The 16,501-nt window shown below is 35.6% G+C and overlaps 1 protein-coding gene across 2 annotated transcripts in view; it reads right to left on the bottom strand.

Moving 5' to 3' along the window:
• The window catches only part of ABCB7 (ATP binding cassette subfamily B member 7), a 147,374-nt gene that overhangs the window by 7,067 nt on the left and 123,806 nt on the right, over positions 1 to 16,501 (bottom strand). For both annotated transcript variants that reach the window (XR_014014274.1, XM_081222734.1), the window contains exons 14-15: positions 15,511 to 15,614; positions 6,908 to 7,015 (exon numbers count right to left, since the gene is read on the bottom strand). Coding sequence is in view for 1 of the 2 variants with exons in the window: in XM_081222734.1 (XP_081078860.1) it covers positions 6,908 to 7,015; positions 15,511 to 15,614 (212 nt within the window). In the remaining variant the exon portion in view is untranslated. The remainder of the gene's footprint in view (positions 1 to 6,907; positions 7,016 to 15,510; positions 15,615 to 16,501) is intronic.

Genomic DNA, 16,501 nt, shown 5'->3' with positions numbered 1-16,501 from the left:
CATATAACTAGGATAACAATTGAAAATACATAATACTTTCTAAGCAAGAATTTTGAAAGATTTGCATTCATTAAAATACCTTTCCCAATTCTTCATTACAGTAGAAATGGGAAAAACTGGGGTAGAAATGCCTCATTTACTGTTGAGTTATCAGTCCAGTGAGTAAACCAAAAGCTATGAAATTCCATATACCATATACCATTTCACTTAAAGGAAATAAAATTTGAATGTTTCATTTTTCATTTTGAAGAGCAGAAAAGGAAGGTGAAGATTTTCTAAAGGTGGTATTTTCTGTAATCAGTAAATCAAATTTAAATCAAATTTACATAAAAAGCACTGTTATTTATAGAGATTTAAAGGATTTTAAAAAAATATCCCAAAATCCTATGTGTACTTTGAAATAAAAAATATTTCCCCATGAAAAGTTTATTTCTTCCAGTAACTATTTTTCTTAACACTGGCTATTAACCTTCAGATTGCATAGAATTGGTATTGATTCCTAACTCTTATCTAAAATTAATCTGTCTCTGGACAGCTACTGCTAAACATGTTGGGAAACAAAAGTAATTTTGTCACTTTTACTGGTACTCCTGGTGAGAAGACGTTTACAAGCATACCCTTAAGCAAAATAACTGAAATCTGTGTGTGCCCACTTCTGAGTGGTTAAATTTAAGGCTTCTCCTTGATTGCTGGCTGGACAGTCTAGGAACTATTTCACTCAGCTATTTGAACTCTGGATCCTGAATGCAGTCTTCAACTTTGGTATCTGTGGACCACTTCACTAGCACAGAAGTCCCCATGGTTATGTATTTTATATTTTTTTACCACTGTAAAAAAAAAACAAAATAAAAATCTCACTGCACAGACATAAAAAACACTTTTATGGTTACCAAAGGGGATAGGGAGGAGGGAAGAACAAATTAGGAGTATGGGATTAACAGATACAAACTACTATATATAAAATAGATAAACAAAAAGGATTTACTGTATAGCACAGGGAACTGTATTCAATCTTCTGTAATAACCTATAATGGAATATAATCTAAAAAAAAAACTGAGTCACTGACACAATATTGTACATTAACTACACTTCAATTAAAGAAATCCTCAATGAAAACTGCATCAAAAAGTATTAGAAAAAATGGAATTATTTTTGCAGAAAACCAATGAAATAAATCACAAAAAATTATCCTGCTATAAAATGTATATTATATTTTAAATTATTTTTGTTTGTATTAAAGTATAAATGTACACACCTTAAAAAGTCAACTAATAATTGCAAAGTTTATAACAGAAAGTACAGTCTTTTGTCTCCTCCTCCTCCACCCTTGAATATCTCCTTATCTCCAAATCTGTAGCTATTTCTTCTGGCATTTACACACACATATACATATTAATGAGATTCAGCACTTTTAACTATTCCACATTCCCAATGCCTCACTCTTCACTCTCCTAATAACATTGGTTATATCATAAATGTTATTTAAGTTAATACACAATGTGTACTTTATTATGACTATGTAAGTATTATCTGTTGAGCCAAGTGAAGTACTAGGATTTTATATATATTTTCTCATAAATTTTTATTCTTCCTGGACATAGTAACTGCCTTGTTTTTTCATTTGCTTAGTTTTCTATGTCACTATTGGTAATTCTCTCTAAACTTTAAGCCTGTCTGAACAGTATTTTTCTCATAATCAACTATATTAGGTAATCTATTATTCAGTCCCCACCCTGCCCGGAGATATTTCTCTCACAGCTTTTAAGTTATTTTCCTTATGCTCAATTCTGAAATTTTATGATAATTTGACTTTTATTTTTCTTTCCTCCATTTATTGTGGTGGGTTCTTGGTAGGCACTTTCAATCTGGAAACTCATGCGCTGAAGTTCTGGACATTTTTGGGGTATTATTCTTTAGTTATTTCCTTCCCTTTTTCCTATCCCCTCTTTCTAGAACAACCATTAGTCAAATGTTGGACCCCTCAGACTAATTCTCTTGTTTTCTTATCTTTCCTCTATTTTCTCTTTTTTTGCTCTACTCTTTAGAGATTTTCTTGACTTTATTTCAGCAATGACTATTTTCATTTTCAAAATCTCTCGTTCTCTAGCTGTTCATTTATTTATTTACTATCCCCATTTTAAATTTGAAATGTTGCAAGAATGGTAAAAATGAATGCCTATATATGCTTCTCCTAGGTTAGCAACTGTTCATTTTTCCACATTTGCTTTCTCTCACTTCATCCTGTCTCTAAATTTACACTACTTTTTGCTAAATCATTTAAGAATGAGTTGTGGACATCATTACATTTCTCCCCTAAATATTTCATTAGCATGTATCTCCTGAAAACAAGGACATTCTCCTATGTGACTAGAATACAACAATATCACACCCAAGAAATTTATCTAATATATAGCTCATATTTAGATTTTACCAATTATCCCAATAATATCCTTTATATATATTTTTTCCATCCAGGATCCAATCAGGATCAACACATTGAATTTATAAGTTTCCTATTCTGTGTGAATGTGACAATGACATTTCTAAAATGTCCAGGCTTGTTTTTTTTTTTTTTTTTTGGTGGTACGCAGGCCTCTCACTGTTGTGGCCTCTCCCATTGTGGAGCATAGGCTCCAGACGCTTAGGCTCAGCAGCCATGGCTCACAGGCCTAGCCGCTCCGCGGCATGTGGGATCTTCCCGGACCAGGGCACAAACCCGTGTCCCCTGCATCAGCAGGCAGACTCTCAACCACTGTGCCACCAGGGAAGCCCCAGGCTTGTTTTTTAAAGAATGCCCTTCACGTTGTATTTGTCTAGTTGTTCCTGATTCTTAGATCCAGGCTAAACATTTTTGTTGCAATACAATATAGGTGATATGTCCTCAGTGTATCATATTAGGAGGTACATGATGTCATTTTGCTCCACAGTTAATGATTTCAGTTTGATCACTGGTTAAGGTAGTGTCTACCAGATTTCTCTATTTTAAAGGCACTTTTTCTCTTTGTAATCAATAATTAATCTATGGGTTATGCTTTCAAACTCTGTGAATATTCTATTCCCCAATAGTTTTTCACCATATGGTTTTAGCAAACAATGATGATCCTTATGTGAATCATTTATTACAATGGTGGTTGCAAAATATGATTCTGTAAACTTATCATTCCTTGTATGTGTTAGCATTTTTTTCTCAGAGTTATAATTAACATACAACATTACATTAGTTTCAGGTGTACAACAGTGATTCAGTATTTTTATACATTATGAAATGATTACCTCAGTTAAGTCCAGTTACCATCTGTCACCATACAAAGTTATGAAAATATTATTCACTATATTCCCTATGTGTACATTACATCCTCATGACTTAGTTTGTACTTCTTAGTACCCTTTACCTATTTCATCCGTCCCCCCTGCCAACTACCAGTATGTTCTCTGTATTTATGAGTCTGTTTCTGGTTTGTTTGTTCATCTGCTCTGCTTTGTAGATTTCACATATAAGTAAAATCATACGGTATTTGCTTTTCTCTGACTTATTTCACTTAGCATAATACCCTCCAGGTCCATTAACACTGCTGTAAATGGCAAGATTTCATTTTTAAAAAAGAGCTTTCTCTAAGTACAATTATGGAATTATAGATTAGTTTTTTATTCAATGTGTTGTAATTCATTAGTATCATTTTTTTTTGACATTCAAATCATCCCACACTTGGCCAGTGGGAACCCATTCAAAATGGTTCTGGTGTCCTTGTGATATGCCTTCATTAATTTCCCTGCTCCAAATAAATATGGAATCAGTCATTTCTCCAAGGAGTCTTGGTTCCTTTTAGTGAGGAACAGTATTTAGTGTCCAAGATCTATGTGCTAGTTACACTCATTACTACTGGAATTTCATTGTTTCTAGGGCTTTTCACTGAACAAAGTTAGGAATATTTTTTTTCATCATGAACTGATATTGACAATTCTGTTCCAATATAACATCACAAGGCTCCTCTTCTTTTCCCATTCCATATCTGTATCTTTCTTCTCCCAAGTAAGACCTCTATTTCTCAACATCAGTATATTTACTCACATGCTCAGTCTTACAGTATACACAAAATAGTTTCAAAACAGCTACTCTCATGCTACTACCAAAAACAAACTTACTAAGTTCAAGTCTGAGTTATTTTTATCCTTATAATATATTCCACTAAGGCTAAAAAATCAGAGTAATGTGTTCAAAAGTTATTTGGGTTAATTCTGCATGCTATTTTTCTTCTACATAGTTATGTTATTAATTCGTTATATACCTAGTTTTACTTCTTTCTGTTTGTATTCAATTCCTGCTTCTGCCCCATCCTTGTTGATTTTTAAATATATAAAAACATTAGCATGGTTCAAAAGTAAAAATAATACAAAAAAGTATAATCAGCAAAGTCTTACTCCCTCCCCTTTGTCTTCTACCCCTTTTTGTCTCCATCCTGCAGGTAAACAATGTCTCTAGTTTCTAGTTTATCCTCCCAGGGTTTCTTTTTGCAGAAACAAGTAAATATACGTATGTTTCCCCCACATCCTCCTTGCAAAAGGTAGCATACTATATACTCTTTTGCAGCTTTCTGTCACTTAACACTGTATCCTGGAACTCATGCAATAGTAAGTCTTCTTTATTTTTTTTCTTAATAGCATTTGCCCTTATTTTATTTTATTTTATTTATTTATTTATTTATTTATTTATTTTTGCGGTACGCGGGCCTCTCACTGTTGTGGCCTCTCCCATTGCGGAGCACAGGCTCCGGACGCGCAGGCTCAGCGGCCATGGCTCACGGGCCCAGCCGCTCCGCAGCATGTGGGATCCTCCTGGACCAGGGCATGAACCCATGTCCCCTGCATCGGCAGGCGGACTCTCAACCACTGCGCCACCAGGGAGGCCCCCCTTATTTTAAAATGCTATATTTTCCATGACCTCTGATGATATTAATTATATTTTTAAGTTTTCTTATGCTCTCTGCATTGTCTACATTTTCTACTGAATTTTTTTCTGCTTGCTTTGGAGGCCTTCCTTTATTATCCACTGACACTTAAAAATACATTATTAAAAAAAGCTGACTGGAAGCTCTATGTGCATGGGAGTGGGCTTCTCAGCTGTTGGGTTTCATTGTAGGATGATCACATGGGTATCTGGTCATTTTGTGGGGGTCCCCAAATATGAACATGTTTTCTTATGGGGTTACTTTTGTTTCTCTAGAGAAGAATCCTCTAATCATCTGCTGGTGAGGGAAGGAGTGGTGACAGTAGAAATAAATAATTGGTTGGCAAGGTTCTTGGAGCCAGTGGCACAGGAGGCTCTGTGGTCTTATTCTTCAGTATGTTTTGATTTCCAGTTAATCTCGCCCATCTCTGTTAATGTGCTTGGTAATTTTCTTGTGTCCAGAGCCTCTCTGACTCAATTTCCTGACAAGTAAACCCCCAGTCTCTTGCCAAGGCTGGGAACGGGTAATCACCAGGCTGCAAGAGGGTGAGGAAGGGCCTTGGGAACTCTGTTATGAAGACTTAATATTAATACTACCAGAGACTGTTGATGGAACACATGAGGTCACATTAGTTTCACTAGAAAATGAAAATCTCTGATCTTCATAATCAAGCAATTATAGAACCATCAAATTCAACATAAAGAGATTTTAGATACAAATGGTATGATCAATAGTTAGTTCCAATTATAATCCAAACCCCAAGTGGCAATGTTATGATATAACTGTATAGATACTGTGAACCTCCTGGCATGAGGTAGGTAAGCACATGCTTGTTAAAGTACTTTTAACATTTTATATTTATAAGAAAAGGCTCTATGTACATGACTGCATACAATTGGAAAGTTTAGTAAAAAGCACAAAAGAGCAGATTTTATTTCAGATACCTGAACATCAATGAGATAATAAAGTATATTTACAAAACTTCCCATTTAAGACACTCTGGAACAAGCATACTGAAGAAAATCAGTTTACATTTTAGTCAATGTTAGCATTTTTGAACAAATGAACAAAAAGACCTAGGGTAGCAAGTGAACAGGTAACACATAAAAGAAATAATATATATATCACAGAACTGAATATCACATAAGAAATTTTAGTGGCATGAAAAATTATCTCTCAGTATAGACAGTACAAGAGAATGCTTCTTCTCTCTTAACTCCCAGTACTCAGGCTTTCAAAATGATAAAAAATTGAAGGCTTATGTATTAGAAGGGAGAAATAAGCATAGAAAACACTGTTAGAAATAATCAAGTACAAAGGGGGGTGGGAGTAAGATATCCCTACAGAGAGGAGGAAAGAAAAACTATTACAATTTTCAAATCTACCAGTCACAATACTGGCACTCTGATTTGTTCAGAACATTTAGACAGTATACTCTTATAGTAATTCCCTCAGAGAAATAAAGCAGGCTGTCCTTTTTCTTACTTTCCTCATGAGGAAAAAGATAAAATAAAAATGGCCATGCATGAAAATGACTTTATTTTACGGTAATTTTCTTTTAGACATCAAGGGTATGTGCAGGTATTAGAAAAATGAAAATATAAAATACAGTGAAGACAATGAGCAAAGATTCTGTACAGAGCAAAAATGAATAAAGAAAAATTATTTTAAATACATACCCTTTAAAACTGCTTCTACCATATTAGGATTTAATGCTTTTCTCATCTAACTTTGCTTTTAAAACTTTAATAGAGTGAGTTAATACAGTTTATTCATTTTTGGAAGTGGCATGCATTATTTCCTATCAAAAGGAGGTAAAAATGGAATCCTATCAGGATTCAATCTTACTCAAATAACACAAAATTCTATAACTTTCTTTAGAAATAATATTTAAGTTGCTTGCGTTTGTAACAATTTCTAATGTTCTTCAAACACTAAACATTAAAGTTCAAACTCTTACCTGGTCCAAGACAATGATCTCATCTGCATCAACAACTGTTGACAATCTGTGTGCAATGAAAATAGAAGTTCTGTGTTTGACTGCATCCCTCATGGCACCAAGAATAGTCTGCAAGTTTGACAACAAGAACATTAGGAGGGGAAAAAAGATCTATCTATTAGGTAAATGTATAGTAAAATACTCATGTATTTCTGAAAAGAATATATAAAATGCTAGTTAATTTGGTATTATATAAACTTTATACCACTATCAAATATTTTACCTAAACTAATAATTACTAAGAAGAGAATAAAATCAAAGAGGGAAGGTGAATATGACCATATTATTATGAAAAAAATTAGCTTTAAGATAGGCAATATTTCTTTAAATTATAAAGTTTGGGAGAAGGTAGATATTCTCTATACATAAAAACAAACAATAACAATGATGAATCCACTGATATCAGGAGCATAGCCAGATATGTTTATCTGGACAATGAGAGCAAAAACAAAATGAGGAGGGACTCAAGTGATAGGATGTGGAGAAGTACAAAAAAAATCAAGAAAGATAGGAAACTCAAAGGGTACAGGAGCACTTGCTTTTCCTCAGTTCAAACAAAGAGGATGGAAAGGGTGACAAGGACAACGATGCATGTTTAACTTGAGAAAACTTCTTTTTCAAAAGCAGTCTGACTTCTTAAGGCATTCTGGAAAATACATTTTTGTTTACTGCCTGTAAAATGTAAGGCAACTGTATATATATTTACCTATACTTGGAAACCTGGGTCTAAGTACAGCTAGCTAGATGGAAATAGCAGTGTGGGGGATGGGGATATTCCCAATGGCTTTCTACAGGTATCTCTAGTCACTGTATTTATTAAAGAAATAAAATTATCATGACTAGATGGCTACCCAGGAAAAGAAGACCTTATATTTTACTATGGCAGACTTAAAATCAAGCACAGGGTCAATTCTAAGAAAAACTGTGATGTCTGGGGAGGACTCCTCTTTCGTGCCCTCCAGAACTTAAACTCTCACATCCTACTGATGCTCTGGACCTTTTTAAAAGGTTGATTAAAATTTACCAAATCTTCCGGTAACTCATTCCCTCAAGGGGGAGTGTTCTCTGCTAGCAATTAATGGGTTATGCTCGGTGAGCTAATAAAGATACATGACTCAAATAATGACTGTTGTTAGGACTCTGAAATTGTGATAAATGTGGATGACACATTTTTAGGTACAAAGTTCTTGTAAGCAGATTCCTACTATGCATATGAATGGAGTCTGGTGCAGCTTAAGGTTCCCTTTAAATATATCAATAACAAATCCTCAGATTAGCTCATGATGGTAGAGTAGAAGGATGTGAGCTCACCCCTTCTTATGTAAACATCAAAATCACAATCAACGGGTAAACAACCATTGACAAAAAAACACTGAAACCTACCAAAAAAGATACCCTACATCCAAAGGTGAAGAAGAAATAACAACAAGACAGTAGGAGGGTCACAATCACAATAAAATCAAATTCCATACCCGCCGGGTGCTTGACCCACAAGCTGGAAAACAGTTACACCACAGAAGTTCTCCTACAGGAGTGAAAGTCCTGAGCCCCCCGTCAGGCTTCCCAACCTGGACGTCCAGCAACAGGAGGAGGAGCCCCAGAGAATCTGGCTTTGAAGGCCAGTAGGGTTTGATCACAGGAATTCCACAGAGCTGGGAAAAGCAGAAACTCCACTCTTGGAGGGCTGACACAAGATCGTGTGTGCACCAGAACCCAGGGGAAAAAAGCAGTGACCTCATAAGAGATGGGGCCCAAACTATGTGTTAGTAATGGAGGGTCTCCTGCAGAGGTGTGGGGTGGCAGTGGCTCACTGTGGGGATAAGGACACTGGCAGCAGCAGATCTGTTGAGTACTCATTGGTGTGAGCCCTCCCTGAGGCTGCCATTAGCCCCACCCTACAGCCTGTAGGCACTAGTGCTGGAACACCTCAGGCCATGCAACCAACAGGGTGGGAACACAGCTCCACCCATTAGCAGAGAAGCTGCCAAAAATCTTCCTGAGCACAGCCCTGCCTACCAGAGAGACAAGACCCAGCTCCACCCAGTAGGCAGGGACCAGCCCCTCCCATCAGGAAGCATGCACAAGCCCCTTAGACAGCCTCATCCACTAGAGGGCAGACAGCAGAAGCAAGAAGTACAATCCAGCAGCCTACGTAATGGAAACTGCAATCACAGAAAATTAGACAAAATGAGATGGCAGAGGAATATGTCCCAGACGAAGGAAAAAGATAAAACCCCAGAAGAACAACTAAATGAAGTGGAGAAAGGCAATCTACTGGAAAAAGAATTCAGAATAATGATAGTGAAGATGATTCAAGACCTTGGAACAAGAATGGAGGCAAGGATTGAGAAGATGCAAGAAATGTATAACAAAGACCTAGAAGAATTAAAGAACAAACAAACAGAGATGAACAATAAAATAACTGAAAATGAAAAATACACTAGAAGGAATCAATAGCATAATAACTGAAGCAGAAGAATGGATAACTGACCTGGAAGACAGAATGCTGGAAATCACTGCCATGAAAAAGAATAAAGAAAAAAGAATGAAAAGAAATGAAGACAGTCTTAGAGACCTCTGGGACAACATTAAAAGCACCAACATTCATATTATAGGAGTCCCAGAAGGAGAAGAGAGAAAGGACCTGAGAAAGTATTTGAAGAGATAATAGCTGAAAACTTCCCTAACATGGGAAAGGAAACAGTCACTCAAACCCAGGAAGTGCAGAGACCCCCAGGTAGGATAAACCCAAGGAGGAACACACCAAGACAAAATAGTACTCAACTTGACAAAATTTAAGATAAAGAAAAAATATTAAAGCAACAAGGGAAAAGCAACAAAAACATACACGGGAACTCCCATATCCCATAAGGTGATCAGCTGATTTCTCAACAGAAACTCTGTAGGCCAGAAGGGAGTTGTACAATATATTTAAAGCAATGAAAGGGAAAAATCTACAAACAAGAATACTCTACCTAGCAAGGCTCACATTCAGATTTGACGGAGAATATAAAGCTTTACAGACAAGTAAAGGCTAAAGAATTCAGCACCACCAGACCAGACTTACAACAAATGCTAAAGATTCTTCTCTAAGTGGAAAAGAAAAGGCCACAACTAGAAACAGGAAAATTATGAATGGAAAAGCTCACTGGTAAAGGCAAACATACAGTAAAGGAAGGAAATCATCTGTACACAAATATGATATCAAAATCAGCAATTAGTGAGGAGAGAACAAATGCAGGGTATTGAAAATGAATTTTAAATTAAAAGACCAGCAACTTAAAACAACCTTGCTCATATACAGACTACCATAGCAAAACCTAATGGTAACCGCAAACCACAAATCTACAATAGATACACACACAAAAAAGAAAAAGGAATCCAAATACAACACTAAAGTTAGTCATCAATTAACAAGAGAACAAAAGAGGAAGGGAAGAAAAAAGACCTAAAGAAACAAATCCAAAACAATTAACAAAAAGGTAGTAAGAACACACATATCAATAATTACCTTAAACGTAAATGGATTAAGTGCTCCAACCAAAAGACAGACTGGCTGAATGGATACAAAAACAAGATCCCTATATATGCTGTCTATAAGAGACCCACTTCAGACCTAGGGACACATACAGACTGAAAGTGAGGGGATGGAAAAAGGTATTCCATACAAATGGAAAACAAAAGAAAGCTGTAGTAGCAATACTCATATCAGACAAAGTAGACTTTAAAATGAAGACTGTTACAAGAGACAGGGAAGGACACTACATAATGATCAAGGGATTAATCCAAGAAGAAGATATAACAATTGTACATATATATGCACCCAACATAGGAGCACCTCAATATATAAGGCAAATACTAACAGCCGTGAAGGGAGAAATCAATAGTAACACAATAATGGGAGACTTTAACACACCATTTTCGTCAGTGGACAGATCATCCAGACAGAAAATCAACAGGGAGACACAGGCCTTAAATGCCACATTAGACCAGATGGACTTAATTGATACTTATAGAGACTTCCATCCAAAAGCAGCAGAATACACGTTTTTCTCATGTGCACATGGAACATTTTCCAGGATTGATCACATGCTGGGCCACAAAGTGAGCCTCAGTAAATTTAAGAAAACTGAAATCATATCAAGCATCTTTTCTGACTACACACTATGAGATTAGAAATCAACTACAAGAAAAAAAGTAAAAAATACAAACATGTGGAGGCTAAACAATATGCTACTAAACAACCAATGGATCACTGAAGAAATGAAAAGAGGAAATCAAAAAATACCTAGAAACAAATGAAAACAAAAGCCCAAAGATCCCAAACCTATGGGACACAGTAAAAGCAGTTCGAAGAAGTAAGTTTATAACAATAAAATCTTCCCTCAGGAAACAAGAAAAATCACAAATAAACAACCTAAATGTACACCTAAAGCAACCAGAGAAAAGAGAACAAACAAAACCCAAAGTTAGCAAAAGAAAGAAATCATAAAGAGCAAAAATAAATGAAATAGAAATGAAGGAAACAACAGAAAAGATCAATGAAACTAAAAGCTGGTTCTTTGAAAAGCTAAACAAAATTGACAAACCTTTAGCCAGACTAATCATGAAAAAATGGGAGAGGGCTGAAATCAATAAAATTAGAAATGAAAAAGGAGAAGTTACAATGGACACCATAGAAATCCAAAGGACCATAAGAGACTACTACAATCAACTGTATGCCAATAAAATGTACAACTTGGAAGAAATGGACAATTCTTAGAAAGGTACAATCTCCCAAATCTGAACAAGGAAGAAACAGAAACTATAAACAGACCAATCACCAGTACTGAAATTGAAAAACGTGATTAAAAAACTCCCAACAAACAGAAGTCCAGGACCTGATGTCTTCATAGGCAAATGCTATCAAACATTTAGAAAAGAGTTAACAACAATTCTTCTGAAACTATTCCAAAAAATAGCAGAGGAAGGAACACTCCCAAATGCATTCTATGAGGCCACCATCACCGTTATACAAAAACCAGACAGACATACCATGAAAAAAGAAAATTACAGGCCAATATCACTAATGAACAGAGACACAAAAATCCTCAACAAAATACTATCAAACCGAATCCAAAAATACATTAAAAGTATCATACACCATGATCAAGTGGGATTTATCCCAGGGATGCAAGGATTTTTCAATATCTGCAAATCAATCAGTGTGATACATCACATCACATCAACAAATTGAAGAATAAAAACCAAATGATCATCTCAATAGATGCAGAGAAAGTTTTTGACAAAACTTACCATTTATGGTAAAAACTCTCCAGAATGTGGGCACAGAGGGAACCTACCTCAACATAATAAAGGTCATATATGACAAAACTACAGCTAACATCATACTCAATGGCGAAAAGCTGAAAGCATTTCCTTTAAGATCTGGAACAAGATAAGGATGTCCACTCTCGCCACTTTTATTCAACATAGTTTCGGAAGTCCTAGTCACAGCAATCAGAGAAGAAAAAGAAATAAAAGGAATCCAAATTGGAAAAGAAGAAGTAAAACTGTCACCGTTTGCAGATGACATGATACTATACAGAGAAAGTCCTAAAGATGCTACCAGAAAACTGCTAGAGCTCATCAATGAATTTGGTAAAGTTGCAGGATACAAAATTAATACACAGAAATCTGTTGCATTTCTATACACCAACAATGAAAGATCAGAAAGAGAAATTAAAGAAACAATCCCATTTACCATCACATCAACAAGAATAAAATACCTAGGGATATACCTACCTAAGGAGTCAAAAGACCTGTACTCTGAAAACTATAAGATGCTAGTGAAAGAAATCAAAGATGACACAGATGGAAAGATCTACCATGTTGGGACTTCTCTGGTGGTCCAGTGGGTAACACTCCATGCTCCCAATGCAGGGGGCCTAGGCTCGATCCGTGGTCGGGAACTAGATCCTGCATGCCATAACTAAGTGTCTGCATGCCGCACCTAAGAAGTCCGCATGCCACAACTAAAGATCCCACATGCTGTAATGAAGGTCCCACTTGCTGCAACTAAGTCCTGGTGCAGCCTAAATAAATAAATAAATATTTTCAAAAAAGATCTACTATGTTCTTGAATTGGAAGAATCAATATTGTCAAAATGACTATACTACACAAGGTAATCTACAGCTTTGATGCAATGCCTATCTAATTATCAATGGCATTTTCACAGAACTAGAACCAAAAAATCTTAAAATTTGTACAGTGCCACAAAAGACCCTAAATAGCTACAGCAAACTTAAGAAAGAAAAATGGAGCTGGAGGAATCAAGGCTCCCTGACTTCAGACTATACTACAAAGTTACACTCATCAAAACAGTATGGTACTGGCACAAAAACAGAAATATAGATCAAAAGGATAGAAAGCCCAGATATAAACCCATGCACCTATGGTCAATAATCTACCACAAAGGAGGCAAGACTATAAAATGGTGGAAAGACAGTCTCTTCAATAAATGGTGCTAGGAAAACTGGACAGCTACATGTAAAAAAAATGAAATTAGAACAATCTTTAATACCATGCACAAAAATAAATTCAAAATGGGTTAAAGACCTAAATGTACAAACGGATACTATAAAACTCTTAGAGGAAAACATAGGCAGAACACCCTTTGACATAAATCACAGTAATATCTTTTTCAATCTGTCTCACAGGGTAATGGAAATAAAAACAAAAATAAACAAGTGGGACCTAATAAAACTCAAAAGCTTTTGCACAGCAAAGGAAACCACAAACAAACTGAAAAGACAACCCACAGACTGAGAGAAAATATTTGCAAACAAGGTATTAGTCTCCAAAATTTACAAACAGCTCATGCAGTTCAATATTGAAAAAACAAACAACCTAATCAAAAAATGGACAGAGGACCTAAAGAGACATTTCTCCAAAGACATACAGATGGCCAGGAGGCCCATGAAAAGATGCTCAACATCACTAATTATTAGAGAAGTGCAAATCAAAACTATAATGAGATATCACCTCATACCAGTCAGAATGGCCATCATCAAAAAATCTTCAAACAATAAATGCTAGATAGGGTGTGGAGAAAAGGGAACCCTCTTACACTGTTGGTGGGAATGTAAAATAGTATGTCCACTATGGAGAACAGTATGGAGGTTCCTTAAAAAACTAAAAATAGAGCTACCCTATGATTCAGCAATCTCACTCTTGGGCATATATCTGGAAAAAACCATTTTGAAAGGATACATGCACCCCACTGTTCACTGCTGCACTGTTTACAATAGCCAAGAGATGAAAGCAACCTAAGTGTCCATCAACAGATGAACGGATAAAGAAGATGTGGTATATATGTCCAATGCAATATTACTCAGCCATTAAAAAGACTGAAATAATGCCATTTGCAGCAGCATGGATGGACCTGGAGATTATACTTCATACTAAGTGAAGTTAAGTCAGAAAGAAAAAGACAAATATCATATGATATTGCTTATATGTGGAATATGAAAAAAATGATACAAATGAACTTATTTACAAGACAGAAATAGACTCACAGACTTAGAGAATGAACTTATGGTTATCATGGGGGCAGGGTGGGGGGAGGGACAGATTGGGAGTTTGGGATTGACATGTACACAGTGCTATATTTAAAATAAAATGCCTTTTCATGAAAAATAAATAAAATAAAAATTTTCTAAATAAATATAACAAATCCTCATGCTAAACAACTGACTTAGAAATTAAGCTGTTTTAAACATATGGCAGATCAAGTAATGTGCCCTGAAACTTAACTCCATATGCAAATATGTCATATATGCTCTAAAGCTGAAATTAGGTCTATCCTTCAACAGGGTTTTACTATATATTCAAGTAAAACGTAGGTGAATGGAGGCAACTGTCAAATTACATCAGCCTATCTTCAGTTTTAGATTAAGGGGATTCATTCATGAAATTATGATTGCTGTTAAGACTTTGGTATTTAATACAAAGATGTTATGATGTTTAATGTAGTTGCTGGGTAGTACCATGACGTCAGTGTCACAACATCTTGGTGCTTCACAATACTTGTTATGAAATGAATATAAACTGATACCAGAATCACAGGCTGTGTGTGCCTAATTTGCATCTTAGTGAGTTGCTCCATGATAAGTGAAAGGCTTTCTGGTGTGTACCATGTCACAATCATTTATAAGACCTATTTTAATTAATGTTAAGTGGCAAAAATCAGAAAGACTAAAACCTTCCTTTGTCAGCAGGTTAGTTGATTCCCACAGCTTTGCAAGATGAAAAGGTAATACAACAAGAGCATAACGTGTCACACACAGTTTCAAAAAGAGATATATTTGCAAATGGACTTAACAGTGTGATAATATAATGCAACCTGGCATTCTTACTATCAACACTTCCTACATTGGGAAAAAGGGCTAGGTATTTGGCTCTACAGAACCTTCTATTGAAGCTCATTCAAAATATGAAAGAATGTAGCTATTTTACTGAAACTTCCAAGGAAAAAAGTTAAGCAATTTGAATTAAAGAGTTTTATGTTATCACCATCATTTACCTCTTCAGTAATTGAATCTAATGATGAAGTAGCTTCATCATAGAGAATGACTGGGGGGTCCTTCAAAATGGCTCTTGCAATTGCTACTCTTTGCTTTTCTCCTCCTAGTAAAGAAAATTTTTAGTTTAAGAGAGCATAACATACACATTTTATATTTCTAGTATTTCCATTAATTAAAACCACCAAATAATACCTTCAACATTTATCTTTACTGATTACTGATCATTTTACTCATCTATAAGAGTTTATGTTCATATATAATATTCTTTGGCAAACTATATTCCCTGGAACATAAATGTGACTCTGAATTCTGACGTTATGGCAGGCGAAAAGAACAAGGAGGGGAGGTGACAACTTTGATTCCAGAATTACCTCCCTCACCAGAAATATGCTCATGACATGTTACTTTATATGTACTTTATATTACTTCCCAATGAACAGCAACCTCAGCTAGAAAAATTTCAATATTAGAGAATCAACAAAGCCAAAACCAAATTCAATATCTGAAGCCTGAAAACTTGAAGACATGAAACTATGAATAACTACATTTATTTCTTAACATAAAAAAGTACCATTCAGCCAGTATTCTTAAAGACTTTTTTTTTTGACAGAAAGCTATTATTTTCACAGCACTCTTCAAAGTTAAGGCTACAAACTAGGACCTCTTATTTCACCTTAGTTATTTGTTATAGGACTCTAGCATAGCAGAATTTTAAAACAGAAAGGAAACAGAAGCCCAGAAAGGTTAAGTAATTTGCTCAAGGTCACAGGCAAGTTCTAGCAAAATCTGCTAGAACAGACTAATTACCCTCGACTAATTCCCAGTCCGATGCTCTTCCTTTCACAATGTACAAACCCATAATTATTCTTAAATTTATTCTAGAGAAAAGAAAGCAATCTTTCTTTCTCCACTGGGACTCCTGCAGGTCTAAGGCCATCAATCTTACATAAAACTATGGTTGGAAGTACAAAAGATGGTGCTTTGCTGAAT

The sequence above is a fragment of the Mesoplodon bidens genome, assembly GCF_964165515.1.
Source record: "Mesoplodon bidens genome assembly, chromosome: X".
NCBI lineage: Eukaryota > Metazoa > Chordata > Mammalia > Artiodactyla > Ziphiidae > Mesoplodon > Mesoplodon bidens.
The sequence above is the reverse complement of the archived record's forward strand: the minus strand, read 5'-3'. Positions and strand labels throughout refer to the sequence as shown.